At 47.5% G+C, this 27,931-nt stretch overlaps 2 protein-coding genes across 3 annotated transcripts; both read right to left on the reverse strand.

Moving 5' to 3' along the window:
• Positions 1 to 221: 221 nt before the first annotated feature.
• PRRC1 (proline rich coiled-coil 1) lies at positions 222 to 16,746 on the reverse strand. 2 transcript variants are annotated; one of them, XM_081340376.1, is made up of 10 exons: positions 16,622 to 16,746; positions 13,956 to 14,017; positions 12,968 to 13,085; positions 10,867 to 11,262; positions 9,029 to 9,183; positions 7,921 to 8,023; positions 6,458 to 6,621; positions 4,057 to 4,160; positions 1,928 to 2,030; positions 222 to 1,695 (listed from the first exon to the last, which is right to left on the reverse strand). In XM_081340376.1, the coding sequence occupies exons 3-10, from the start codon at positions 13,062 to 13,064 to the stop codon at positions 1,486 to 1,488; spliced, it is 1,332 nt and encodes a 443-aa protein (XP_081196502.1). In that variant the 5' UTR covers positions 13,065 to 13,085; positions 13,956 to 14,017; positions 16,622 to 16,746; the 3' UTR covers positions 222 to 1,485. The 2 variants fall into 2 exon arrangements, with proteins under 2 accessions (XP_081196502.1, XP_081196503.1); XM_081340377.1 differs by lacking the exon at positions 10,867 to 11,262 and having other exon boundaries at positions 16,622 to 16,745.
• Positions 16,747 to 19,963: 3,217 nt separating this feature from the next.
• On the reverse strand, positions 19,964 to 27,814 carry RBM8A (RNA binding motif protein 8A). The gene is made up of 6 exons (XM_081340538.1): positions 27,676 to 27,814; positions 24,974 to 25,033; positions 23,614 to 23,691; positions 23,344 to 23,480; positions 22,423 to 22,559; positions 19,964 to 20,310 (listed from the first exon to the last, which is right to left on the reverse strand). The coding sequence occupies exons 1-6, from the start codon at positions 27,740 to 27,742 to the stop codon at positions 20,265 to 20,267; spliced, it is 525 nt and encodes a 174-aa protein (XP_081196664.1). The 5' UTR covers positions 27,743 to 27,814; the 3' UTR covers positions 19,964 to 20,264.
• Between the last annotated feature and the right edge of the window lie 117 nt (positions 27,815 to 27,931).

The raw sequence follows: 27,931 nt of genomic DNA on the forward strand, positions 1-27,931 counted from the left end.
TTTCAGAAGAGAGACCATCGTTTGTCTGAAATGCTATAGGATCTTCTGTTTGAGCAGGGGGTTGGACTACAAGACCTCCAGAGTTCCCTTCCAGCGCTATTCTGATTGATTGAAAGTTCCCCAAATCCTATGCTAGGTGGGTGGATATGATTGTCAGGTTTTAGGATCTGCCGAAGATGCTTAAATGCTTTTAAGGGGAAAACAGTTCTACTGGAGCAGTATTGATTTAATTGATTTAATTCCGATTTATAAATGAAACCAAAACAAGTAACATTCTTGGGAAAATATTAAGAAACTGGCTAACCAGGTATTCTATATAAAATTGTATTTTGAAAGCATCTAGAAAAGAGATTAAGCGATATAAATTGAGAAGCTTGTACTAAATGTTATCAAAATATTCTCTTTAGCAGTTTATAAATATGAACTGACAGCATCCAAGTACAGAATATGAGATAAAGAGAAGGGATAAGAATTTGCTTTCTCGAAAGTAGTGATTACATTTACTGCCAACAAAATGCAATTTATTGGCTTGTGTTAATGGTGGCCCTACAGCATCCTTACTATATGCAAAACGGCTTGATTCACAATTGGGGAAAAGTTTTCTTGAACTGAGAATTATCACGTTAATGATTTATACCAAACTTCTGATAAGACGGCTATGCAAATATTTGATCCTAAAATCTGATCGGAAGGCAATTGACCTGAATAGGTTTGTTAAAGAAAATGCTAAAATGTTAAAAAACAAAAACTCTACAGTTCGTTTTTTGAGCCAGCGTGATTTGAACTGCAGGTCTAAACGGATCAGTTTCGAAGGCAGAAAGCCTTCAAATGAAATGCACCCTGCATTGCAACTATTCCGTAATGCCCTATTTTGGAAGATGTCTGCAAAAGAGCCCCAGAACCAGTTGTTATTGGATCTTGGGTTTTCACTTTTGCAAAGATATAGACATTAATTTCTGGAGGTTTTTTTTTTCTCTCTCTTGTTTTAAAATCCCACTTTAGTTGCTTTTGCCTCTTGTCTTTAACTCCCTAGGAGGAAGTAAGATACATACAAAACTTAAAAGGGGTCATTTCACAAGGCCAAATATTCATCTTGATCGTCTTAATTCTTAACGAACATAAAAACACTTTCAAAGAAATTGGGTTTTCTGACTTTGGAGTTCAAAGTATTCCACATGGAGTTCCTCCAGCCCTAAATACAGGCTAAAATATATTTGGTGACCCAAATGTTTAGCTTAGCAGCTTTACTCTTTTAACTTGAAATGTGCACCTCTTTGAATGTATTTTAATTAATTAATGCAATGTTCTCCAACCTGGTGCCCTAACTGCTGGTCTACAAACTCAGGAGTTCCAGTCCCAACTCACTGGGGTAGCACCAGGGTGAGGAATGATGAGTAAACGGTGTCTCCCCCGCCCCCCCCACAAAAAAAACCTGCAATAACTCGTCGGTTCCCCCTTGGGCTTGGGGAATTTTTGATTTTCTTTTCAAATGGTCCTTTGGGGTAAACGCTGCTTATACATCCCTGCAATCGCTTTGGCTGCGCTGTAGATCATCTGTTGGCGAGACATGCCAGTGAATGCCGCGTGCCAGTCGGTGCTGTTGACGTGCGGCAAGTTCCTGGCAATCACTTCTCCCACGGTCACCAACAAACCTGACCATCGGAGGTTGTAGTCGGCGGGAGTCAAACTCTGTGCCTGCAAAACGAAGGAAGCCGGGTGAGTGGAGAAACGCCAGGTGGGCCACGGCCTCGGTTTCTCTTGCGGGTTGACTCTCCGACTCGTATGCCTGCCTCAATTAAAAAGCGGCATTCGTTGCTTGGACCTCGGCAGTAAAAGTTGAATTTGCCAAAAAAGACAAAAAGTTTTTGAAACTTGTCGTTATCTGCCTGGGGGAAATGACCTCACTTTTGGGGACATAAGGACTCACCTGTTGTATGTATTCCAGAGGTACAGGTGTGGCCTGAGTAAAGGTTTCCAGGTGAATTCCGTGAACTGGGTCCTCCAGGATCAGGCAGCCAATATCAAACCATCTGTAAAGATTTTTGAAAGAGTTTAGATTTTATTCCATCATAGCGATGTCCACAAGAGCCTTGGTGGAGCAGTGGGCTAATGCCTCCTTAAGTAACACCAGCTGCCTGCAATTAGTGCAGGTTCGAGTCCCACCAGGCTCAAGGTTGACTCAGCCTTCCATCCTTCCCAGGTAGGTAAAATGAGGACCCAGATTGTTGGGGGCAATAAGCTGACTTTGTAAAAATGCTGCTGGGGGGGCCCCCGAAAGCCCTAATAAGCAGGTATATACATAGAATGAAGGCTATTGCTAAGCACATTGATATGTGCTTTAGATTGTAAGCTGCCCTGAGTCTTCGGAGAAGGGCGGGATATAAATGGGATTAAAATAAAAAATAAATAAAAAATAAGGAGGCTTGCCAATGTCCCCCAGTTTGGAACTCTTGCCTCCCAATACAGGTAAGTCCTTGACTTACAACCATTCACTTAGTGACTGTTTGAAGTTGCAGCACGGAAAAAGTGTGACTTACGACGGCTTTCCCACACTTAAATGACTGTTACAAAAAAGTTGTAAAACGGGGCAAAACTCTTAGCTCAGCCTCCTCACAAGACCACTATAGAGCAGGGGTGTCAAACTCAATTTCATTGAGGGCCCCATCAGCATTGTGGTTGCCCTCAAGGGGCCGGGTGGGCGTGGCCTACTGGGTGGGCGTGGCCAGAGTGCGTATGGCCTACTGGGTGGGCGTGGCCAGCTCTACATCATTCGCATCAAGGGTGCCCATGGGGGCCTGGGCAGGAGTGGGACAGATCTGAGGGTCTCTGGCAGGAGGGGGGTCTCTGGGCCGGGGCCAGGGCCAAGGCAGTGGGGGCCGTTCCCTCACTCTTTCCAGGATGGCTTCGCGGGCCGCATGAAACCACTTCGGGCCTTGTGTTTGACATGTCTGCTATAATAATAATAATAATAATAATAATAATAATAATAATAATAATAATAATAATAATAATAATAATAATAATAATAATTTTATTTATATACCGCCCTTCTCCCGGAGGACTCAGGGCAGTGAACAGGACAAGCATAAAAATACAGAGATACAAAAGTTAAAAAGGATTAAATATATGCCCACTAAAAACAGTAAATACAAATATTAAAATAACAATGAAACCCCCCCCCATCCCCCATCAGGCCAGGCCGGCTTGTTCAAATAAGAATGTTCCTATAGAGGAACAAAGCCTACATTTATGGCTGACTGGAAACCCCTTATAGATTTTTTTTGTGTAGAATGGGAAAAAAATGCACACAATTTCTGGTTTGATTGATTAGGGAGACAAAAAAGCTAGATAATAGAAAAGAGAGAGCTTTCTTTAGCAATCAAGTGTAAGAAGGAATTTTATAATTACACATATATTTGCTTCCAAGAAATTGGAAGCTTCTTCGTCTTCTGCGCTTTGCTCTTTTTTTTCCGTTCTTTTTCTCTCCACCCCTTTCTGCTATTTTTTTTTAGTCATTTGTTGTTTTGATCCCGACTGTAAAAAATTTAATTAAAAAAAATTTATATAAAAATGAACAAGCAAGGGGAAACTGGGGAAGGAGGTTTTTTGCTCCTGGAGGAAAGACAAGGCTACAACTGTTGCAATCCTCGACTTGCAACAGGGTCACACGATCAAAAATTCAGATGCTTGACAATTGACTCATATTTATGATGGTCGCAGTGTTCTGGGGGGGGGGGGAAGGAATCACGTGATTCCCCTTTTGTGATCTTCCGACAAGCAAAGTCAATGGGGAAGCCGGATCCACTTAATAACTGTGTTGGCAATTTAACAGCTGCAGCGATTCGCTTAACAGCGGTGGCAAGCGAGGTCGTAAGATGGGGCAAAACTCACTTAACAAACAGAAATTCTGTGCTCAGTTGTGGTGGCAAGTTGAGGACTTTCTGTAAAAGGGGTGGGAGGGGTGGGGAGGAAGGCGGGTGGGGGGGGAGGGGAAGGAAGATGCCAATTCCTTATCTAACTCTCCAGGATGCAAAAATTGAAGGGCCCGTCTCTCACCTGTCAGGAAGCAATTCTGCAGTAAAACTCTCCACCGACACGGCTGGTTGCTTCTGGTGGATGACCCCTGTCCTGCGTAAGCCGTCCAGCCTCTCTTGGGCCCCCTAAAAAGTCAAAGAAAGTACCAAAGACATGAATCAACACAGAGCTTGCCAACTTCAGACCAACTACTGTCCCCTAAATCAAAAACAAGGCCCAGTGTTGGAAGACACCAAATCGAATCACAGCCTGGGCATTGTGCTGGAGCGAAATCGCCCTGCTGACCGCTGGATTTATTTCTGTTCAGAGCATTTTGTAAAATGTAAGCTTTAGAGAAGGCAGGTGGGCAACTAAGATGAATAAGGACCTGGAGACTAAAACATACGAAGAACAGCTGCAGGATTTGGGTATGGCCAGTCTAGAGAAAAGAAGTACTGGGGTGGGGCGGAGGGGGAGACATGATGTTCCAGTATTTGAGGGGCTACCAAAAAAAAAGGGGGGGGGGCTCAACTTATTTTCCAAAGTGCCGGAAGGCAAGACAAGAAACAACGGAGGGAAACTAATCAAGGAGAGAAGCAACCTAAATTTAAGGAGAAATGTCCTAACAGTGAAAACAATTAACCAGTGGAACAGCTTGCCACCAGAGGTTGGGGGTGCCCCATCACTGGAGATTTTTTTAAAGAAAAGGCTGGACAGTCACTTGTCTGGAATGGTATAGGATCTCCTGCTTGAGCAGCGGGTTGGACTAGAAGACCTCCAAGGTCCCTTCCGGCTCTATTCTGATTTATGACCCAAGGATCAGCCAGGATGGAGTTGTTTGAATTGCGTAGCTGAACTATCTCTGTTCTACCTTTTGCCCCAGGAGCTGCTGATCCAGTTCTACAGAGGAATTATTGAATCTTGCCATTTGTATCTCAATAATGGTCTAGTTTGGCACCACAACCAAACAGGACAGGTGCACACATCAACAGATAGTTAGAGCTGCAGGAAAAAACAATCGCAACCAGCCTGCCTTCCATTGAGGAGAGGGTCAGAAAGGGGCCTGAGAAAATATCTACAGACCCCTCAATCCTGGACATAAACTGTTTCAACTTCTCCCCTCGGGATGGCGCTACAGGGCATTGCATGCCAAAACAACCAGACACAAAGACAGTTCCCGTGTCATCACCCTGCTGAACACCTAATTTACACAGCGCTTACTGCAGATCCAAGCACTGTTATTACAATTATATAATGTTATATAGGGTAAGGCCTTTTTATTATTTACCAGTGATAATTATATTTGCATTATATAAACCAAGCGGCTCTGATTGATAAGCCAAGATTTATGGCTAAGGGCCATAAGCCTAGCTATTTGGGACTGATTCGGTAAGCCACAGTAAAACCTCGTGGCTTAATACAATGTGCAAATCAACCCTATTGGGATTCCCCCCCCCCCAAAAAAAAAAAATTAAACTCAAATAATTCTCTGGTTGAGTTTGCACAACATGCTCAGCTAGGCTTAAAATGTGATTCAGCAGTTGTGAATCACATCTGAGGTAAGGAGGGACACCAAGGTGCGGAATGTTTTGCCCAACATTCCCCCACATCCATCATCAGCCTGTCAACTCCCAAGTAAGCCGAGGAGATTAACGGAGACTGAAGTTAAACCAATTAAAATATTGAGCCCACTAACTTGTTTAGGACACAGTATCCGCCGCGTCTTCAAAGCCTCTTAAAGTTTTTATGATCTGTCCACACTTCAAATGGGATTTTGCTACCCTTCAGGAATCGTCTCCACTTTGGAGAGCCCAGCATTTTTAATCGGTTTAATTTCAGACTCCATTACATATTTGGAGGTTGACAGCAGCCCTGATTGTCTTGGCTTAACACGTGGATCAGTCCATCTCATTAAGCCTTTTATCTGGTTTATTTGTTGGCCCTTTGGATGTTCGGTAAGCCGTTGTCTTTTCTTAAACCGGGGTGAGATGTGGTGAAATGTGTGTAAGGTAAAGGTAAAGGTTCCCCCGCACATGCGCGCTAGTCATTTCCGACTCTAGGGGCCGGTGCTCATCTCCGTTTCAAAGCCGAAGAGCCAGAGCTTGTCCGAGGACGTCTCCGTGGTCCTGTGGCCGGCATGACTAGACGCCAAAGGCGCACGGAACGCTGTTACCTTCCCACCGGAGTGTTCCCTATTTTTCTACTTGCATTTTTACGTGCTTTCGAACTGCTAGGTTGGCAGAAGCTGGGATGAGTAACAGGCGCTCACTCTGTTAGCGGCACTCGGGATTCGACCCGCCAAACTGCCGACCATCTGATCGACAAGCTCAGCGTCCTAACCCACTGAGCCACTACATCCCTTTCATGTGGTGTGTACCTGACCCTTTTAAGGGCCAACGTGCTGCAAATTTTTGGAAATTCAACGCCTTCCCAAATCACTCACTTTCAGTCCAGCTGCGTAGCCAACAGGCTGAGGGGCGATGTTGGAGCGGCCGTCCTCCCCTGTTACAGTAGCCATGCCAAAAACCTCCTGGAAAGCTTGTCTCACGGCAGCGACCTTGATCTCTTTCAGGGAGGTAACCACGATGTCCAGCTCTCCTCCTGATTCTAAAAAGCAGAAACGCCCCAAACATTGCCTTTGTGGCCAAAACAAGCTGGCCACGCTGTAACTTAAGAGGAAGACCTTTAACCCACAAGACCCTTGAAAGCCTTGCCAACAAAGGTCCGTAGAGGCAAAGCTATGGTTTTCCCAGGAGTAACGGATGGCTGTTGAGTGTTGGACCAGAAGGAAGGCTGAGTGCCAAGCATCGATGGTGCTGGAGAGAACTCTGGAGAGTCCCTTAGACCAGGGCTTTTCAACCTTGGCTACTTTTTAAGACTTGCGGACTTCAACTCCCAGAATTCTGCAGGTGCCAGCAGGTGCCATAGTTGCTCGACGCTGCTCTAACCTGGGCTACTTTAAGACTTGCGGACTTCAACTCCCAGAATTCTGCAGGTGCCAGCAGGTGCCATAGTTGCTCGACGCTGCTCTAACCTGGGCTACTTTAAGACTAGCAGACTTCAACTCCCAGAATTCCGCAGGTGCCAGAGTTGCTCGACGCTGCTCTAACCTGGGCTACTTTAAGACTTGCGGACTTCAACTCCCAGAATTCCGCAGGTGCCAGAGTTGCTCGACGCTGCTCTAACCTGGGCTACTTTAAGACTTGCGGACTTCAACTCCCAGAATTCAGCAGGTGCCATAGTTGCTCGACGCTGCTCTAACCTGGGCTACTTTAAGACTAGCGGACTTCAACTCCCAGAATTCCGCAGGTGCCAGCAGGTGCCATAATTGCCTGTCCCTGCTTTAGAGCAGGGATCTCCATCCTTGGCCACTTATAAGACTTGCGGACTTCAACTCCCAGAATTCCTCAGCAGCCCGCAGCTGAGCTAACCAAAGGTTAATATTAGTTCTGCCCATCTTTGCTTTGACACCTTGCTGGCTTCCTGCCATCAAAGGCTAGGGGAGAGGGAGTAAGGGGGACAAATGGGCAATTAACACGTAGGAGGAAGTGATGAGAAACAGTGAGCGGGGATGACAGCTGGAAGCAGTTTGTGCCAGTCTTCAAGGACTGCCCCAAACATCTCAGCATTTGCTAAAACACCTATGTGGCTCCTCATTGGGTGAAGACAAATTGGTCGGGGGGGGGGGGAATGACAGAGAAAAATTGTAACCGTTTGCGTGGGAATCTTAGTTCTAGCCTGACTTTCCTGTACCCAGCAACCTTTAGTAAAAGAACCTTATCTATTCACCTACATGGAGTCGAGGGCCTTTCTTTCCTAAGGGACTTGACTGGGGTAAGCTTGACAGTTAAAGAGCAGGCAAAGTCCTGGTTCAGGAAGACAAGAGGACGCCGCAGCTTCCCTTACTGATATATGGGGCCATGCCAGGATCCAGCGTTGTGATCATGGTCTCCACCGAGTGTTTGGTTTTATCCAGCACTGACTTGACCACAGGATTGCCAGCCACGCCCTGGGGGAACAAATGCGGAAGTCACTAAATTTGGCTCACCTGCCAGGTTAACGTGAGGCCCCAAAACGTGGCTTGATCTCTCCTTTGCTAGCATTGTAGATGGTTACTTCGGGGGAGAAACGGGATATCCAGCATCTCCTGAACCAGTAGCAGCAGCAGAACAGAGTGGTTAGGCCGGTGTCTCTCAATCCTGGCAAACTTAGGCACTATGGACTTCAATTCCCAAAATTCCAACCCCTAGTGCAGACAGCCCTTGACTGGCCGTAGCCTATTCCACAGGCTTTACCACAGCACTACCAGGCTGTGATAAGGACAGCCGAGAAGGTCATAGGAAGCTCGCTTCCTGGTGTTCAGGATGCTGCTTATAAGCACTTATATGTGCTTAGAGCTCAAAGCATTGTTAGAGACCCCACACACCCACTTCACGGTCTGTTTGTATTGCTCCCCTCTGGGAGGAGGTTTCGAAGTATTTATAGCAGGACTACCCAATTTCGAAATAGCCTTGTTCCCGATGCCATCCGTCTGGTAAACTCGCAAGATTCGTTTTTCTCGCCATGCACATGTATACGTAATATAGAACTAGACTGAGTTGTCTCTCTGTGCCATATAATATATGTGGGTATATGCATAATTCTGTATTTTTTTATTTTTGTCATATTTATATAGTGTATATTGGAAGTGGTGGTGACCCTTTGAGAGCTGTATGCAATGAAATTTCATTTTAATGTATGCCGAGTAGTGCACATTCAAAATGACAATAAAGTTATTCTATTCTATTCTATTGTTTTTCTATTCTATTCCATTCCATTATCTGTTATTCTATTCTATTCCATTCCATTCCATTCCATTCCACTCCACTCTATTTCTATTTCACGCACATCAAGCTGCACATGCCAGCCTGCCTCTTGCATGACCCGATTCCCCTCTCGTCTCCCCAGCTGGGCCGCCAACCTGCAAAGGTTGGGGACCACTACATTACATGGTAGCTAGAAAAGTATGCCTTACTTTTATGAAGCCCCACAGTCCTCCCGCAGATGCTTCGTTGTGCACCCCAATGCTTTGGGGGTCTCCATGATCCTCCGGAAAAGTGATGGAAGAGCCGCTCGCTAAGCTGGGCGCAGACATAGGGACTGACTGGGACAGAGGGCTTGTCAAGACACCTGAAAATCAGAATACAGGCATGTACGGCTGCAGCCACGACATCCCCTGGTTTCAGCCAGGCGTCAGTGCTTATAAATGTCAAAATTGATTGTAAAAAAACAAACACGCGTGTGAATTGGTGTGGTCCCACATTGTGGTAAATCCAAACAGACAAGACTCATGGGTGCTCAAGCATCGCAGCCCAGGGACTTTGAGCCACAGGAGCTGATGCTTTTTCTCAAAATGACAAAAGCAGGACCGATCTTGGAGGACATACGCCATCTTTTCTGCATGCCTGCGATGCTGTAACGCAGACACGACAGGGCAGAAATGCAGCCTAAGAATGCAACGTCTCCTTTTGGTGCTATCCTGGGGACATCGTGGAACAGAAGGGACCACTTGCCACGGCCAATTCATGGTGGGTGTAAAGTCCTGCCTCGTCTAGTTCTCCCAAGAAAGCAGAACTCTTGAAACGGGCCTTGTTTCAAAAGGAACTTTTATTGGAAGATAGTGAAAGCAGAGCGGCAAAGCAGGATCTGAATATTCCTGCGCAAAAACATTACATTAAATCCCTCTCTTCAAAACCCCTCCCAAATGCCCAGTCCTTTCCCAGCCAATCCAAAGGTGCGAAGTTGTTATGGGAACTGGAGGTTGAGAGAATGATAAAACGCTGTTCCCAGATGTTGCATCCTTTCCTCACCTGAGTAGAGATAAGGCAGATGGCCCTAGACCCATCCAGCCTGTGATCCCGGCAGCTGAGTCCCGGGAATCAGAGGAAGAGGAGGGGCCTGGGGAGCCATCAGAGTCAGAGGAAGGCTCTGATGAGTTACCAGACTTACAAAGTGAGGAAGAACCTGGCCCCTCCACTCGTGGTCAAGCTGAGAACCAGCTGTGCTGGGAGGCTGAGTCAGACTTGGAGGAAGCACAGCTGGAAGACCTCAGAGATGCACATAAACGTAGACAGGTCACACAAGTAAATCAGAGGGAGGCAATGGGGCAACTCCAGGGGAGAAGGAGAAAGCAGTGAGAAGCCACGCCTTGGGGGCTGTGTAACAAAAAGGGAATGTGTGGGCAGGGCTGATTGCTGGAGGCAACCGTTTTGAAAGAACATCTGTGTCAAGAGATGATGGTCTGTTTATGTTACCAGTGATTTATTTCCTGTTGGCTTCTGCTCTGTTTTGTTTGTGGACAAGGTCTGTAACTTCAATAAAAGGGGTTTATTTATCCAGTTTACTGCTAAATTAGGGGTTGCCTTGGGACAGAACACCCCCTTTCACACCCAAAGGATACATCAAAGTAGCAGAAGAACAAAGCGAAAGAATTACATCACCATACCTCAAAGATTCCCCCCTCCCAACAGAATGGCGCCATCCTGATAGGGATCTGACAGGCCTGACAGTGGGACAACTCGCCATGGGACAATTTAACAATTTAATTATTATTTTTTAAAAAAAAATATTTTAATTTTTGTCGTTCACATTTCGTTCCATCCCTCCTTTGCATCCTTTCTTTAATGATTCTATTCCACCATTTCTTTGATACGAGTGTGACTCTCGTCCCGCAGTGAGTTGTGCCGTAGCCAGCTGGCTGTGGTGAAATGTCACAGACCTGGACCAGGCCGGGGAGAATTCACCTGCTCTCCTGGGACAGGACCGGCTCAGGCTTTCCGCCATCTTAAGAAGCAAGAAACGTGCCCCGCGTACCTGTGACAGGCAGCGCCGAGTAGGAGGGCATCAGAGGGGTCTGGGGTGCGCGTCCCGCGTGGCCTTTAGTGATGTCATAGTTGGAAGTCATGGAGAACCCGGAGACCGGAGGCCCAGTGGGAGGCATGGGGAATCCTGGTGGCCCGGGAGCAGAGCTCGGCGGAGGCGCAGCTGCCGGAAACTGAGTCACGGGGTTGCCAAAAGCAGAGGCCATTGGGGTAGTGATAGAGGGAGGGCCGGCCATCCCGGGAGGGGGGCTTGTGCAGATGGCTGCAGAAGGCAAAAGAGAAGTGGGGGGCGCAGAAGGGAGGGAGGAGACCATTGGGGGTGCGGTGGGGGGGAAGACGGGAGAAGGAAAAGAGGAAGAGGGGGGGTCCTTTGGAACAGGGACAGTAGCTGCCGTCAGGGGAGGGGGGGAAAAACACGAAGAAAGCATGTTAAAATTGGAACTATGAATATGAAATAGCGCTAGTCCTCGAGTTACAGCCACAACGGAGCCGCCATTTAGGTTGCTAAGTGAAACGTGTTGAGCGTTGTCCCTATTTTATGACTTTGTTTGCCACGGAGGTTAAGTGAATCACTGCCGTTGATAAGTTAGAAACCCGTCTGTTAAGTGAATCTGGCTTCCCCACTGACTTTGCTTGTCAGAAGGCTGCAAAAGTGGATGGCGTGACCCCGGGACGCGGCGACCCTCGTAAATACGAGTCGGTCGCCAGGAGTCCGAATTTTGATCACGTGTCCCTGAGAATGCTGCAGTGGTGGCTACGTGTGAGAAACGGTCGTTGAGTCCCTTTTGTTCAGTGCCCTTGTAACTTTGAAGTGTCACTAAATGAGCTGTTGTAAGTCGAGGACTGCCTGTACGAATAAACAAACTCCTCTGAAGCATGGGAGAAAAAGTGGAGCCTGCATGAAGGGGGGAGCAGGGCCGCAGGCAAACCGCACCCCGTAACATTTCAATATGTCTCCCCCATGCAAACACAAAACTCGCCGTTCCTCTAAGTTGCCAGTAAAGTTTTTAAACAGAGGTGGCCTGCCCTTCCATTCTTCCAGAAAACACACACACACACACACACACACACACACACACACACACACACACAGATAGAAAAATACTAAAAACGCTGATCTCCGAGATTAAAAATTTTATTAGAAACTAAGATTTCGTCAGCACCTGCTGACGTTGTCAAAATATAAGCCAGGATCTGGGAACGCTGTTTATAGTCTTGGGAAGCTAACCTATGACACGTTCTTTGTCCAAATTGTTAGCTTTCCCAAGACTATAAAGACGAGCGTTCCCAGATCCTGGCTTATAGTTTGACAACGTCAGCAGCCGCTGATGAAAGTTTAGTTTCTAATAAAGTTTTTAGTCTTGGAGATCAGCGTTTTGAGTGTTTTTCTATCATGAATATACCCGGGACTTGCATTTTCAAAATAATGTTAGACAAACACACATAAACAGGTAATCCACCGCTTACAACGGTTCATGTAGTGACCGTTCAAAGTTACAATGGCACTAAACAAAGGGACTTGGGAGCATTTTTCACACTTATGACCGTTGCAGCATCCCCCCCATGGTCACGTGATCAAAACTGACTCGAATTTATGACAGCAGCAGCATCCCAGGATCAGGTCATCCCCTTTTGCGACCTCCTGACCAGCAAAGTCAGATTCATTTAACAACCGTGTGACTTAACTTAGCAACTGTGGGTCGTTAATGGGGCAAAATTCACTTCGCAAATGTTTCACTTAGCAACGTAAATTTTGGGCTCAACTGGGATCGTAACCCGAGGACAAGCTGCATGGTAAATTCCCCCAGTAAGACTTCTGTGTGTAGGGAGATGGAAAGACTTACAGAATTCCCACAACGAAAGAATGGATGGTGATGTTAACGGGACCTGCCAAGATGGCGAAATTAACTACCCTTGCTTAAAGAAAAAAAACTTTGTCTAGCTGGGGGGGGTGTGTCACCCACAACTGTTTAACAACCCCTTCCCACCCCACACACGTGTTTTCTAACTTTGGCTTTGAACCCCTTCGGGGAAATCAGGAAGGTCCTGGGTGCAAGAATGAAGAAGCTAGGAAATGGTGGGAGGGGGGATACCTAGTGAGGCTGGGGGGGCAGGAGAAGCAGCAGTCCAGGCCGTGGTGGGTGGTGGGGTCCTGGGGGGTGTTGTCTCTATCCCGCTCTCTTCCATCATTTTTTTTTCAGCAATGCAATCCTGGGGGAAAAGGAAAAAAACAACATAGTCAGGAAATGAGGAACCCAGAATGCAACAAGGGCCAACCAAATAAATCAATAAACAAGATATGGAATCAGTATAGTCTTCAACTTACAACAGCTCACTTAGCGACTGTTCGAAGTTACAACATCGCTGAAAAATAGCACCTTCACACTTACGACTGTTGCTGTCTCGCTTAGAAACAGAAATTTTGGGCTCAATCTTGGTCCTACGTTGAGGACTACCTGTAAGTCCTTTTTTCTGATACTATTCTTTACAAAACTGTCTGCTTCTAATCCTGGAGACTCTACAGGTAGTCCCTGAGTTACGACCTTAATGGAGCCTGCCCGTTACGGTCATAAATCAGAACAGAAGTAAAACCGTTTGGTCACACGACTGACCCAATTTTATAGGGGCCCCTTTTTTTTGCAGCGGTTCTTTAAATGAATGCCATGGTCATTAGAATAGAATAGAATAGAATAGAATAGAATAGAATAGAATATAGAGCCATGGCTTAGTTTTGCCAAAAATTAGAAGTGCTGGATTTTTTGGGGGTGGGTGGGGGGTAAACCTGTTGTGAAATATGGTCACATGACCCTGCAAATGGCTGAAAATGTGGTTCTATTGCTGAGTGCCCAAAGTGGCTACAGGAGAAGGGGATGATAGTTGGAATTAACAGAACACAGTTGGAAGGGACCTTGGAGGTCATCTAGTCCAACCCCCTGCTCAAGCAGGAGACCCTATTATCATTTCTGAATTCTAGATCTGATCGTGGCTCTCCTTTTTCAGGTAGGTTATAACCTCAACCGATCCCTAAGTGACTAGCCGTGAATCAAGGACAACCTGTATTTAACCAGAAGCATCACTCACCTGTCCTCTTCCTGGTTCCCTGTTCAGAGAGCGACACTTGCCATTGTGCTTCAGAATTTGTCCTGGAGGAGAGGAAAAAGGGAAAGAGAGGGATAGCAATGCAAAAAAGAAAAGGAATGACAGAAGAGAGGCAGGATTTACAGAACATGATCAGCTGAGGAATAATGTTCTTGGTTTGCAGAAAACAACGCAAATTAAAATAAAAAGAAGTTGGGGTTGTTAACTGAATCACATGGCTCTTGATTGAATCTGGCTTCCCCACTGACTTTGCTTATTGGAAGCCGGCGGTGAAATTTACAAACGGTGATCATGTGACTTCGGGATGTTGCAGTCATTATAAGTACATGTTCAGTTGGACTCTAGGGCAGGGGTAGGCAACCTCGGCTCTTTTATGACTCACGGACTTCAACTCCCAGAGTTCCTGAGCCAGCTTCTAGGAGTTGACGTCCATGAGTCATAAAAGAGCCAAGGTTGCCTACCCCTGGTTTAGGGCCCGAATTTTAATCACGTAATCCTGGAGATGCTGCGTGTGAAAACGGGTCATAAGTCACTTTTTTCAGTACCGTTGTAACTTTGAATGGTCACTAAATGAGTGGTTGTAAGTCACCTGTACCTCAGGAGCCCTGGGGGTGCAGTAGTCAGCACAGTATTGCAGGCAAACTCAGCCCACAGCCTTTCATTCTTCTGAGGTAGACAGAATAACAGTTGGAAGGGACCTTGGAGGTCTTCTAGTCCAACCCCTTGCTCAAGCAGGCGACCCTACTATTTCACATAAAAGGTTGTCTAGTCTCTTCTTAAAAACTTCCAGTCTTGGAGCACCCACAACCTCTGGAGCCAAGTTGTTCCACTGATTAACTGTTCTCGCTATCAGGAAGTTTCTCCTTAGTTCTAGGTTGCTTCTCTCCTTGGTTAGTTTCCATCTGTTGCTTTTTGTCCTATCTTCAGGTGCTATGGAGAATAGGTTGACCCCCTTGTTTTTGTGGCAGCCCCTCAGATATGGGAACTCTGCTATCATGTCACCCCAATCCTTCTTTTCATTAAATTAGACATATCCAATTCCTGCAACCGTTCCTTTGTATCTTTTAGCCTTCAGTCCCCTAATCATCTTTGCTGCTCTTCTCTGCACTCTTTCTGGAGTCTCAACATCTTTTTTACACCGTGGTGACCAAAACTGGATGCCGTATTCCAAGTGTGGCCTTACCAAGGCCTTGTAAAGTGGTATTATTAACATTTCACCTGATCTTGATTCTATCCCTCTGTTGTGATGCAGCCCAGCGCTGCGTTGGCTTTTTTTAGCAACTGCCGCAAACGGGTGGCTCCTATTTAAGGGATTGTCCACTAGGACTCCAAGTCACTACTATTGAGCAAGATACTACCTATACTATACCTGTGCATTTGGTTTTCCTTGCCTAAATGTAGAACCTTACTTTTTTTTCACCACTGAATTTTGTTAGATGGCAAAAGAAAAATTTATTTTGTTAGATAGCACCCAATGTTCAAGTCTGTCCAGATCCTCCTGTATCTTAAGCCTGTAACTTCTGGAGTGTTGGCTATTCCTGCCAGCTCGGTGTCGTCTGTAAATTTGATGAGTTTATTTAATTCTTATTTTATTTTAATTCCATTTATATCCCGCCCTTCTCCGAAGACTCAGGGCGGCTTACAAGCTTAGCAGTTCCCCATCTATCCCCTCATCCAAATCGTTGATGAAGATGTCGAAGAGCACTGGGCCTAAAACAGAGCCTTGGGTTACCCCACTGCATACTCTCCCTCCATGTAGATGCAATCTAACCCAGGGGTCCCCAACCTTGGCAAGTTGAAGACCTGTGGACTTCAACTCCCAGAATTCCCCAGCCAGCCATGCTGGCTGGGGAATTCTGGGAGTTGTAGTCCACAGGTCTTCAACTTGCCAAGGTTGGGGGGGGTCTCTGGTCTAACCCATAACAAGGACCCCAGATTGTTGGGGGGCAATATGGTGACATTGTAAGCCACCCAGAGAGGGCTATAACGAATTATGGAGTGGTGTACAAGTCTAACTGAGGGGTCTCTGAGGCACAAATATTCTCCTCAAGTCCAAGTGCTATTGCTATAGTAGGGCTGGAACCTTGAAAACCGGTGGGGAAAAAAACGAGAGAGAGAGAAAAAAAAAGAAAAAGTGGGAGAAAGAAGAGAATCAGTCCTAAGGAAAGAAAACATTAAAAAGCAAAAAGGGGGGGGGGGGGAAAGAGAGAGAGAGAAACAAAACAAGCCAAAGCAAGCCGCAGGCCAAGAGAACTACGACTCCCGACATGCCACGGGAAGGGCGGGGAGGCCCTCAGCGTTTGCGCACGCGCCGGCCGGCGTTGCCACGTCTCGGCGACTCGCTCCGCCGCTGCCGCGCGTGTGCGCGTTTCCCCCTCCCCCCTCCAACACCACCAGGTTTTCCCCCCCCCCCGGCGACGCTCGGTCCCGGGGCGCGCTCGTGCGCATGCGTGGGCACGGGGCGAAGTCTGCCCTGGCGGGGGGGGGAGGGAGGAAGGGGCGGCCGCGTCGAGTCCCCCTCCCGCCCCCCAACGGGAGCAGCCGCGACCCCCGCCCGTAATGAGACAAGAATCCCACCCACCCCCCGCGAAGACCCGCTCCCCTTCCCTTCCCCCTCCGGGAACGGAAAGACCCCCGCGCCGCCTCACCTCAGCCTCCCGCTCGGCGCCGGGTGCGAAATGGACGGGGCGGGCTCAGCCGGGGCCGCCCCCGCCGGCTGCCACGTTCGCTCGCCCCGTCGCGAGGGGGAGGAGCCGTCGCCAAGGAGGGAGGGAGGGAGGGAAGCCGAGGCCACGCCCCTCGCCCCGCCCCTCGCCTGGCTGCCGTCCCACTTTCAGCCACACACTAGTCCAGGGGTAGGCAACCTCGGCTCTTTTATGACTCATGGACTTCAAGTCCCAGAATTCCTGAGCCAGCTATGCTGGCTCAGGAATTCTGGGACTTGAAGTCCAGGAGTTATAAAAGAGCCGAGGTTGCCTACCCCTGCACTAGTCAGCAGGATGAAGAGGGGGGGTGGGCAGCCCCAGGACACGTGGTCCTCGGCTTACGACCACAAGGGAGCGCCTCCTTCCCCCTCCGGCCCCAATTTCTGTCGGCAGGCAAGACTGTTGAGGGAGTTTGGCCCCATTTTATTTATTTTTATTTATTTTATTTTAATTCCATTTATATCCCGCCCTTCTCCGAAGACTCAGGGCGGCTTACAAGCTTAGCAGTAGCCTTCATTCTATGTATATGCCTGCTTCTTAGGGCTTTCACACACACACACCCCAAGCGGCATTATTACAAAGTCAGCTTAATTGCCCCCAACAATCTGGGTCCTCATTTTACCTACCTCGGAAGGATGGAAGGCTGAGTCAACCTTGAGCCTGGTGGGACTCGAACCTGCACTAATTGCAGGCAGCTGGTGTTACTTAAGGAGGCATTAGCCCACTGCCCCACCAAGGGAGGAGGGAGTTTAGCCCCATTTTATCACCTTTCTGGCCGCCGTCGATTAGTGAGGAAGACGGTTGTTGAGTGAATCCGGCTTTCCCCCCCCCCCCCTTGACTCTTGCTTGTCAGCAGGTGGCACTTGACCCCGGGACTCAGCAACGGTCGTTAAGTATGAACCAGTTGCCAAGCACCTGATCGTAGGGATGCTGCCAAAGTTGTGTGAAAAAAATGGTCCTAAGTTACGTTTTTCGGGGCCGCTGTAATTGGGAGCGGTCACTAAATGAACGGTTGTAAGTCGAGGGCTGCCTGAAATCACCTGCGAAGACGAAAGGGGTGACCCAGATTGCAAGAAAGAGGGCCGTCTTCCCAAGACCGGCTGCATCTGGGTTGGGCCTAACCCCAGCGATGTGGGATGGGCTGCTTCCCACAGCACGCGGAGCCCAGGGTCTGTTGACAGAAGCTGGTTCCCATCCCAGGCAAGGAAGTTTAGCTCATCTTTGAGTTGCAAGTTCGTTTAGTGACCATTCAAAGTTACGACGACGTTGAAAAATGTGACTTAGCACCGTTTTTCTCACTTAACGACCACTGCAGCATCCCCAGGATCACGTGAGCAAAATTCAGATACTTTGGCAATTGGTTCAAATTTATGACCGTTGCCGTGTCCCAAGGTCGCGTGATCCCCTTTTGCAACTTTCCAACAAGCAAAGTCAATGGGAGAAGCCAGATTCATTTAACCGACCAGGTTACCAACTTCTCCACGGCAGTGATTCACTTAACAACTGTGGCGAGAAAAGTTGTAAAACGGGGCAAAACGCCTTAACAGGTGTCTCGCTTAAGAACAGAAATTCTGGGCTCAGTTGTGGTCGTAAGTCAAGGACTACCTGTATGCTGAAGTTAAATAATGACATGTAATTAGAATTATTTCACAGATGCCCGTCTCAAGCTGCCCCTGCGCAGCAGGATGGATTTTCCCCTAAAGGGGGCAGAATTCATCTCAAAAACCAGGACTCTGAAGAGGGGATGCTTTCTCCGGCCTTCTTTAACTGACAGGGGTGTCAAACTCAATTTCATTGAGGGCCGCATCAGCAGTGCAGTTGCCTTCAAGGGGCCGGGTGGGTGTGGCCTGGGTGGGCATGGCCTACTGGGTGGGCGTGGCCAGAGTGGGTATGGCCTACTGGGTGGGCGTGGCCAGCTCTACATGGTTCGCATCAAGGGTGCCTATGGGGGCCTGGGCAGGAGTGGGACAGATCTGAGGGTCTCTGGAAGGAGGAGGGTCTCTGGGCCAGGGCCAAGGCAGTGGGGGCCGTTCCCTCACTGTTTCCAGGGTGGCTTCGCGGGCCGCATGAAACCACTTTGCGGGCCGGATCCGGGCCTTGTGTTTGACATGTCTGCTTTAACAGGTTCTGCTGCTTTGAAAAGGTTTTGTGGGTTGCCGAGATGACACCCCTCAATCAGAACCAGCTTCCCACATTGCACAGCGCCCTTCACAATACATGCAGAACAATTCTCAAAGACGGCGGGTGGGGGCATTTCTATTTACAGACCTACCGTTAAGTTCGCCAGGATGCTGCATTTTTCTGTAATAAACCGATTAAAAAGGGGGAATGATTTTTTTTTTGGCTTTTCCTCAATTTTAGGAGCAGGTTCCCTTGCTAGTGGTTCTGCAAAAAGTCCTGAGCTTTTGCAGAAACAACAGGCAAGCTTGGAGGAAGTAGGAGGCAGCTGTTAGGGAAAAAAAAGAAAAAAAAAAGAAAAAAAAAGAAAAAAAAGGTGTGGACGTGGATCAGCCGCTAATTGTGTTGTTGACACACTGCTGTTCGGAAAACAATAGGAGGCAAAATTGCCTGCTGGAGTCAAATGCACTCTGGAGAAACGGATCACCTGTGCTTAGCTACCTGACGAGCGGAAACTTAACTGGAACAGATCTGCCTACCTGGTGTGCTGTAGAGACCAGGCCAAGACCGAAAAATTATTGAACGAACTCTTTGAAAAGTTATCCGAGCAGAGCCTTGGCAAGTTCCTGGAGCAAGCCTGCCTCTCCTTTGGGATTCCAGATGTTGGGATGGGAATTCCCAGCCTTAGCATGTTGGCTTAGGAAGGCTGGGAGTTAAAAGTCTTCAGCCTTAAAGGACTCTCCATGTTGGGGAAAATCTAGACCAGGGGTCCCCAACCCCCAGTCCGTGGACCAGCACCGGGCCACGGCATGCCAGCAACCGGTCCGCACAAACAAGCAAAGCTCCATCCATGGGATGCAGGCAGCACACAAAACCACGCACCCTCCAGTCCGCGGAAAAACCTCTCTCCACGGAACCGGTCCCTGGCAGTGCCCAAAAGATTGGGGAACCTCTGATCTAGACACGTGCCCACGGAAGACTTCACCCGTGCCTGCGCATGGATGCTCCTCAGTTCAAAGGTCTTGAGTGACTGTTCCTGCTCTAGAATTTAGAAAGGGCGACTACTATCCAATGGATTCCTGAACGAGGAGTCGTAAGTGTAAACCATGTTCATGCCATTTAGGGTTTTATAATAATAATAATAATAATAAAAAAGTTACCACAGTTAAAAAAAAACAGCCTTTTATTCTAAATGCCGTTTCAGACATCCTTTTAACAGGCTTAAAACCAGAATTATCTTTACAAGCACAGAATAGGACACAGAAAAAAAAAGTCTCAAGTCATTTGATAACAGTCAAAAGGTTAAAGGGGAAAAAAAATAAAAATAAAAACGATTAGTCCGATACAAAATTAAAACGGGTGGCAATTAGGGCAACTAGATGGGAAGCCCTCTTCCCTGTAGTAGCCTTGCATTCAGCCCGTGGGTCTGAGGCACCCAGAGCGCGGGAGTCGCAAAACGGAAGCCCTTTCAGCGCCGTCTTCGGTCAGGACTTCGGCTTCTTCTACGGCCGCTCCTAGGCAGAAACGGACCAAGAGAACATTAAAGGGAGCTTGGTCTCTTGCGAATGTTTTTCGGCTACACAAATCCATTCAGGGTCTGACACGTTTTCATGTGTTGAAAAAGAAAAATCATGCACGCATCATAGAATCATGGGGCTGGAAGGGCTCTAGGTGGTCTTCTAGACTAACCCCCTCTTAAGACGGGAGTCCTCATACCATCCCAGACAAATAATTCTGCTATCTTTTCCCGAGAACTCCCCTTGATGGTAGCAACCCAGAACCTCAAGTCTGGGATGCCAGCTGTTCCACTGACTTAATTTTTCTCACTCTGTGGAAATTCCTCCTTTTTCAGGTTTGATCTCCAATGAGCTTCCTTCAGGTGCTTTGGAGAATAAATCCACCCCCTTTTCCCCTGTGACAGCCCTTCCAAGTTCTGGAAGACAGTTATCGGGTCTTCTCTTGAGTTAGCCTGAACATACCTAATTCTTTTCACTTCATCCTGTCAGTCTCAAGTTTCCCAAAGTAGTTTATAGATGATTAATGAAAAGGAACAACACCAGGACCGGATTATAAATAGCACATTCAGGAAACGTATCGGAAGTCGACTAAGCCTCTGCAAGCAGGACTTGCCCCCGACTTTGCAATTCCTAGCAGCAGAAATACCGTATTTTCCGGCGTATAAGACGACTTTTTAACCCATGAAAATCATCTCAAAAGTTGGGGGGTCGTCTTATACGCCCAGTCGTTTTATATGCCGGAAAATACGGTATCCAAATTCGTCTTTAGTCAAAAATTATGCAAGCAAAAGAGAGAATTTGTGATGCACCAAGGGTTCAGGGATCAGACCCTTGAACGTAGATGTCAGGCACAAGTGGTCGCTGCCCAGCCGTTTCGGAGCCCTATAACCGTCTTGCTCTTGAACAAGGAATGCATTTCGCCATGTTTGGTATGCAGCCAGTCCTTGACTTGCAACAGTTCATTTAGTGACTGTTCAAAGTTACCACGGCACTGAAGAAAATTGACTTAATGCCTTGTTTTTCACGCTTAAGACCGTTGCAGCACCCCCCCCACAGTCATGTGATCAAAACTGGATGTTAAGCCACTGTCTCACATTTGTGACATTTGCATTGTCTCGGAGTCGCGCAACCCCCCCCTTTTGCGAACTTCGGACAAGCAAAGTCCATGGGGGAAGCCAGATTCACTTAGGAACCGTGTGCCTAACTTAACAACCGCAATGACTGACTTAACAACCGTGGCAAGGCAGGTTGTAAAAATGGGGCAAAACTCGCTTAACAAACGTCTCACTTAGCAGCAGAAATTTTGGGCTCAAAACTGCGGCCGCAATTTGAGGACTACCGGTATTTAGGACTGTGATTCTGACCCTTCAGCGCAAGCAGATGTAGCTTGAGCAATTTCAGTTTCCCCTCCTTGATAAAAAAAAAAAACAGGCGGCCGAAGACGAGCGCGCGTTCCCAGTCCTTTCAGCTGTATCACACATTATTCTCTGCGTACTTTTAACTACTTCGCATTCCCAGAAGGTGCAGACAGAAACGGTACACATCTGGTAGACCGAAAGTTTGTTCCTTCCCCTGTCCTGACCACTTTCTACAGGGGGACAATCGAGAGCATCCTGTCCTACAGCATCACAGTTTGGTTTGGAAGCATCCCTGCTTCAGACAGGAAGGCGGTGCAGTGTGTGGTGAGGACGGCCGAAAAGATCATTGGCTGTTCCCTCCCTCCCATCCAGGACATGGTGTATACGCGTTGTTTGAACGGGGTCCGTAAGGTTATCTGGGACACGACTCATCTTCTTCACAACCGGTTTTCCTTGTTGCCTTCTGGGAGGAGGGGGCTTCGTGGTATCCGAAGCAGAACATCCAGATTCAGCCATAGTTTCATTCCATACAGCATTAACCTTGTGAACTTTTCCTCCTCCCGTTATATATTCAAGGTGGACAGTATTTAATATTTATTTGTTATGTACATTTTATTTTATTTTTATTTTTATTACATTTATTACATCTATATCCCGCCCTTCTCCGAAGACTCAGGGCGGCTTACACATTTTGGAGGTGTACCGTTGTGCCCACAGTAAAAAAAAAAATGACAGCAAAAGATGATCTTACCTCCGTTTTCCTTTCGGGGGGCCTCTGACGAAGCACCAGTCCACGCTGATGGGCTGCCCCATCAGATCCTGCCCGTTCAGGCCTTCCATGGCGGCTTGGGCCTCTTTGTAGGTCTCGTATTCCACCAGTGTGTAACCCTGCAAGACATTTGGGAAAGGGAGGTGAGCACTGCCCACAGGCTATCGGCCCAAAGGATTCACTCAAGCAGGCCTTACACTGGATGACTGGCAAACCTACGATTATCTTGACTCCCTTAGCCACGGTTTAGAGAATTAACTCACCGATTATGCCACAATCCAACCAAACGTTGGCTTAGCACAGGTAGCCCTCGGCTTACAGGTTTGTTTAGTGATCGATCAAAGTTACGACGGCGCTGAAAAAAGTGACTTGCGGCCGTTTTCACAGTTATGGCCTTTAAAAGCATCCCCAGGGTCACGCGATTCAGACGCCTGGCAACTGGTCCATATTTAGGATGGCTGCAACGTCCGGAGGGTTGATGTGTGTGTGTGTAACGTGATCCCCTTTTGCGACTTCCTGACCAGAAAAGTCAATGGGGAATCCGAATTCACTTAACAACCTGGTTACTAACCAATCAGCTGCAGGGATTCACTTACCTGGGGCAAGAAAGGTCGTAACGTGGGGCAAAACGTAACCTCTCGCCTAACAACAGAAATTTGGGGCTCCACTGTGGTCGTTGAGTCGAGGACCACCACTCCTGGGGCGACCCCCCCCTCCCCCGCTCAATTGCAGTCGTAACTCGAGGACTACCTGTCGTTTGTGAACCCAGCTCATGTCAGGAGCCTCTCATCAAAACACTGAATGTGTTTTCTATTCCAGCTGAGTCTCGGTGACCATTCGATGACTGCCCTATGCCTTTCTCTCGGAGGAGCCGGCCCCACAAGCAGCCCCACTCGTACATGCCTTCAGATAGCCGGTCCGCCGGTCGAGGTTCAAATGGAGGTTCTTGATCTCCCCAAACTCGGCAAACTTGTCGTGGATGTCCTCCTCAGTTGCCTCCTCATGCACCCCCGTCACAAAGAGGATCCAACCTTCCACCGCTGTAGGGACACGAAAGAGCCAAAAAGAAAAAAGAAAAAGGATGAGGCTGAAACCAAAGGACCCGTTCGAAATGCACGCAGGGAGGCTTTTGACACGCTAAGAGGAGGAAACAAAGCAAGGGCATCGTCTCACATCTCTGAGGACCCGGTTCGTCGCCATCTTGTTCCACGCTGTCGTAATCCTCCCGAACGCGGGCTCTGGAGCCCTCTTCTGTTCCGATACGCCCATGAGCAAAAAACAGGAAACGGGTTTTAGAGGGAGAGAAAGCAAACTTTTGACACACACATGCACATGTAATTAAATACAAGTAGCAACTGAACGTGTTCCTGGAGGTATTGTAAGCTGGTGCTCACTTTCAGAGAATAGCAAATGAGAAACCTGCATGGCACACCTCCCATCCAAGGGAGAGAGCAACAGCACTTAAAGACTTATACCCCGCTTCAGTGCTTTACCACCCTAAGCGGTTTACAAAGCCAGCCTCTTGTCCCCCAACAATCCGGGTCCTCCTTTTACCGACCTCGGAAGGCTGAGTCAACTTTGAGCCGGTCAGGATCGAACTGCTGGCAGTGGGCAGAATTAGCCTGCAATGCTGCATTCTAACCGCTGTTCCATCACTGCTCTGGGGATGCCAAAACCAGTTTAATTTCTCACAGCTTGGCACTGAAGGCGGGAGGACCCTGCCTTTGGAGAACCTCACAGTGATGACACAGACAAACCTTTTGTCAATGCTGCTAACGTGGGGTGTTATTGCTTTGACAACAGATGGAAATGCGTTCATTTTTTTGCTTTTACAGCTGATTGATGCTGGGAGGTGGGGATGTGGACAAGTCCACTTAGTCACAACAACAATAACTCAGCCGTCAGAATTCAAGGTTACTGAGCCCAGAGTTGCTGTGGAGAGAGCCCACGTTTCAAGCTAATTGGGGAACGTGATTTATAACTGTTAGTTGGAGGAGGGAATTGTGCTTTGCTACTTTGTGCCCAGGAGAGGGGAATTCAGTTTTTGGCTTCAACTATGTAGTGCCGATATTATGTTTCTCAAATAAAAGATTCTTTAAGGTAAACAATGCCTCAAAGTTCTTTTGAAGAGTTTCAATCTGTTGGAACCAAGACATCTTTATTCTGTTCTAATGTTGGTCAAGCACAAATGTTTAGCTCTCTAGGTCCGAAACCATGCCTCTATCTCGTGTCGGTTGGGATGGAACATGTCACAGGAAATACCATTTGTTTATATTTCTATATATCCCATCTTTACCATTTTTATAAATAAAATATCTTTATCACTCAGATAAGTGATTCAAGGTGGCAAACATACCTAATTCTCCTTCCTCCTTTTTTCCCCCCGAAACAACAACCCTGTGGCGGTAAATTAGGCTAAGAGAGTATAAAGTCACCCAGTCGGTTTTTGTGCCTAAGGTGGGATGGGAACATACAGTCTCCTGGTTTCTAGTCCTCATGAAACAACTGCAGCTAAATTGAAAGAACAACTTACCTGACCCAAAACCTCTGCCTTTCCTTTTCTTCGCCTTTTCCTTCAATTTGTGGATGCTTTCTAAAGAGAAATCAAATGGAGTCGGATCAATTAACGACAACAAAGAATGGAAAACGCCTAGCTTGTAATGACTGCACAGTCACTCTGAAAGCCCAGTTCACAATACAGTCTCAACTTACAACCATTCGTTTAGTGACTGTTCAGTTACAGCAGCACTGAAAAAGTGACTTATGATCATTTTTCACATGACTGCTGCAGCAACCCCATGGCCGTGTGATCAACACTGAGGTGCTTGCCAACTGACTCATATTTATGACGGTCACTGTGTCCCGGGGTCATGCGAGATCCCCTTTTGCGACCTTCGGACAAGCAAAGTCAATGGGGGGAGCCAGATTCACTTTAACAACTGTGTTTACCAACTTAGCAATTGCCCCAATTCACTTAACAACTACGGCAGTGAAAGATGTAAAATGGGCAAAACTTAACAACTGTCTTGCTTAGCAGTGGAAATGTTGGGCTCAACTGTGGTCGTAGGTTGAGGACGACCTATACAAGTTGAACTCCCCAAATGTATTTATGCCTACTGAGAAGAGAACAGCACATCTGCAAATAAAATCCCTTCTCTGGTCCTTAGGTCCCACATTTCTAATAATTTCAAGATTAGGGAACTAGCAATTAAACCTTGTGACAAGAGATGGAGAAACCTGGACTGTTTATTCTTCATAAAAAAAAAAGGATTATGTGGGGACATAACGTTCTTCAAAGCCTGAAAAAATCCCACATATAAGAAGTTAATTCATTGCCCCCTTCCATCCCGGAGTGCAGAACATGGAAACGACAGATTTAGGTACAGGTAGTCTTCGACTTACAACAGTTCATTGAGTGACCGTTCAAAGTTATGACATTAAAAAAAGTGCGGCTGTTGCAGCATCCCCACGGTTACGTGATCAAAATTCAGATGCTTGACAACTGGTTCATATTTATGACGGTGGCAGTGTCCTGGGGTCACGTGATCCCCTTTTGCAACCTTCTGACCAGCAAAGTCAATGAGGGAAGCCTGATTCACTTAACAACCGGGTGACTATCTTACCCATGGCAGTGATACACTTAGCAATTGTGGCAAGAAAAGTTGTTAAGTGGGGCAAAACTCACTCAACAAATTAGCAACGTAAATTTTGGGGCTCAATTGTGGGTGTACATCAACGACTACCTGTAATAGGAAACCGATTATAAGCAAATACTAGAAATATATATATATATATTTAACGGTAAGAACAGAACCAAGGAGCTAAGAAAAGGGTCATCAGCCCTATGATCACAGAACAGCTAGAAAGAAAGTTTCCTAGTGGGATCTTCAGTGGAAATCAACAACATTCAGAATAAGCCCCTTAACTGTTACGTGCAAAAAAAGGAATAAAAACAAAAGAGATGAACCCAGAATCCATCAGCAGAAGAGCAGGGAAAACAGCTTTTTAACTATAACATGATTTGAACATGAATATATAAAACCTTTAAACTTTGGTTTTACATCTCCTTTACTCATTTCCTATTTATTTATACTTCATATTCCTCAACCCTCCACCTCCCTCGGCGAGGGGGTGGTGTACAATATAATCAGAACAATATAACGAAGGGTTGGAAGGGACCTTGGAGGTCTTCTAGTCCAACCCCTTGCTCAAGCAGGGGACCGGCCTAGACCGTTTCGGACAAACGGAGGAGAGGCCCAAGGCAATTTGAGTACGTTTAATCTTTGGAAAAGACCGCTGAGGGATGTGGGATAACATTTCTCAAATACATGAAAGATTAAGCCATACAACCACCTCAAGACCTGGTTCTCTCTCATTTTTTTATTTTTTATTTTTAATTCCATTTATATCCCGCCCTTCTCCGAAGACTCAGGGCGGCTTACAAGCTTAGCAGTATTTAATTTATTTATTTTATTTTAATTCCATTTATATCCCGCCCTTCTCCGAAGACTCAGGGCGGCTTACAAGCTTAGCAGTAGCCTTCATTCTATGTATATGCCTGCTTATTAGGGCTTTCACACACCCCAAGCGGCATTATTACAAAGTCAGCTTAATTGCCCCCAACAATCTGGGTCCTCATTTGACCTACCTCGGAAGGATGGAAGGCTGAGTCAACCTTGAGCCTGGTGGGACTCGAACCTGCACTAATTGCAGGCAGCCGGTGTTACTTAAGGAGGCATTAGCCCACTGCTCCACCAAGTATGCAGTGCACAGGACGCTGGTTGACCTCTTGAATGCTCAACAGTTATAACAGAATAACAGAGCTGGAAGGGGTCTTGGAGGTCATCTAGTCCAACCCCCCCCGCTCTGGCAGGAGACCCTATCTATACAAGTGGTGTCCAGCTTCTTCTTCAAAGCCTCCAGTGATTGGGGCACCCCTTCTCCGAAGACTCAGGGCGGCTAAAACACAAATCAATGCGCTTAGCAATGGCCTTCTGGTGGAAAGCCGTTCCACTGGCTAATTCTTTCCCCTGTCGTGACCTTTCAGTAAATAATCATTTCAACGTGTTTAAGGACCGTCTTAAGCGCTCAATAACACTGAGAAATGGGTGGGGAAATGAATAGAGGCAGCGCGCATGCGCAGCCGGTCAGCCTCCAGGGCCCACCTCGCAGGGCTGTTTGCCAGGCGGACGGGCGCTTAAAGAAGCCAAAGCAGGGGAATGGCGCGAGCCGTACCGTCGCCGTCCTCGTCCATGGCGAAGTCCTCGCCGCCCGCCTCGTGAAGGTCCAGCACGTCAGCCATGTCGGCCCACCGAACGAGGCTTCTCCAAAGCGGCCGTCGAAATTACTGCCACCGGGCTCGCGAGGGATGACGGGATGGCTTCCGGCCGGGACAGGAAGCGCCGCCTGCTGCTGAAGGCAGAGGGCGGGCCCTGGCAGCCATTTAGAGAAGGTCCAAGCTACAAGAGGGCTACTGAGCCTGCGCGGCGCC

The sequence above is a fragment of the Vipera berus genome, assembly GCF_964194415.1.
Source record: "Vipera berus genome assembly, chromosome: 16".
NCBI lineage: Eukaryota > Metazoa > Chordata > Lepidosauria > Squamata > Viperidae > Vipera > Vipera berus.

What these genes read in the sequence shown, in the direction of transcription:
- PRRC1 (XM_081340376.1), bottom strand. Translation starts at nt 13,064, where the DNA reads ATGATGGAAGAGAGCGGGATAGAGACAACACCCCCCAGGACCCCACCA. An exon ending in GACTGTGGGGCTTCATAAAA is followed by an intron (nt 8,024 to 9,028) that starts GTAAGGCATACT and finishes TTGTTCCCCCAG; the next exon opens with GGCGTGGCTGGCAATCCTGT. An exon ending in GCTACGCAGCTGGACTGAAA is followed by an intron (nt 4,161 to 6,457) that starts GTGAGTGATTTG and finishes TTGACTTTTTAG; the next exon opens with GGGGCCCAAGAGAGGCTGGA.
- RBM8A (XM_081340538.1), bottom strand. Translation starts at nt 27,742, where the DNA reads ATGGCTGACGTGCTGGACCTTCACGAGGCGGGCGGCGAGGACTTCGCC. An exon ending in CATGGACGAGGACGGCGACG is followed by an intron (nt 25,034 to 27,675) that starts GTACGGCTCGCG and finishes ATTTCTCTTTAG; the next exon opens with AAAGCATCCACAAATTGAAG. An exon ending in AGGCAGAGGTTTTGGGTCAG is followed by an intron (nt 23,692 to 24,973) that starts GTAAGTTGTTCT and finishes GTATCGGAACAG; the next exon opens with AAGAGGGCTCCAGAGCCCGC.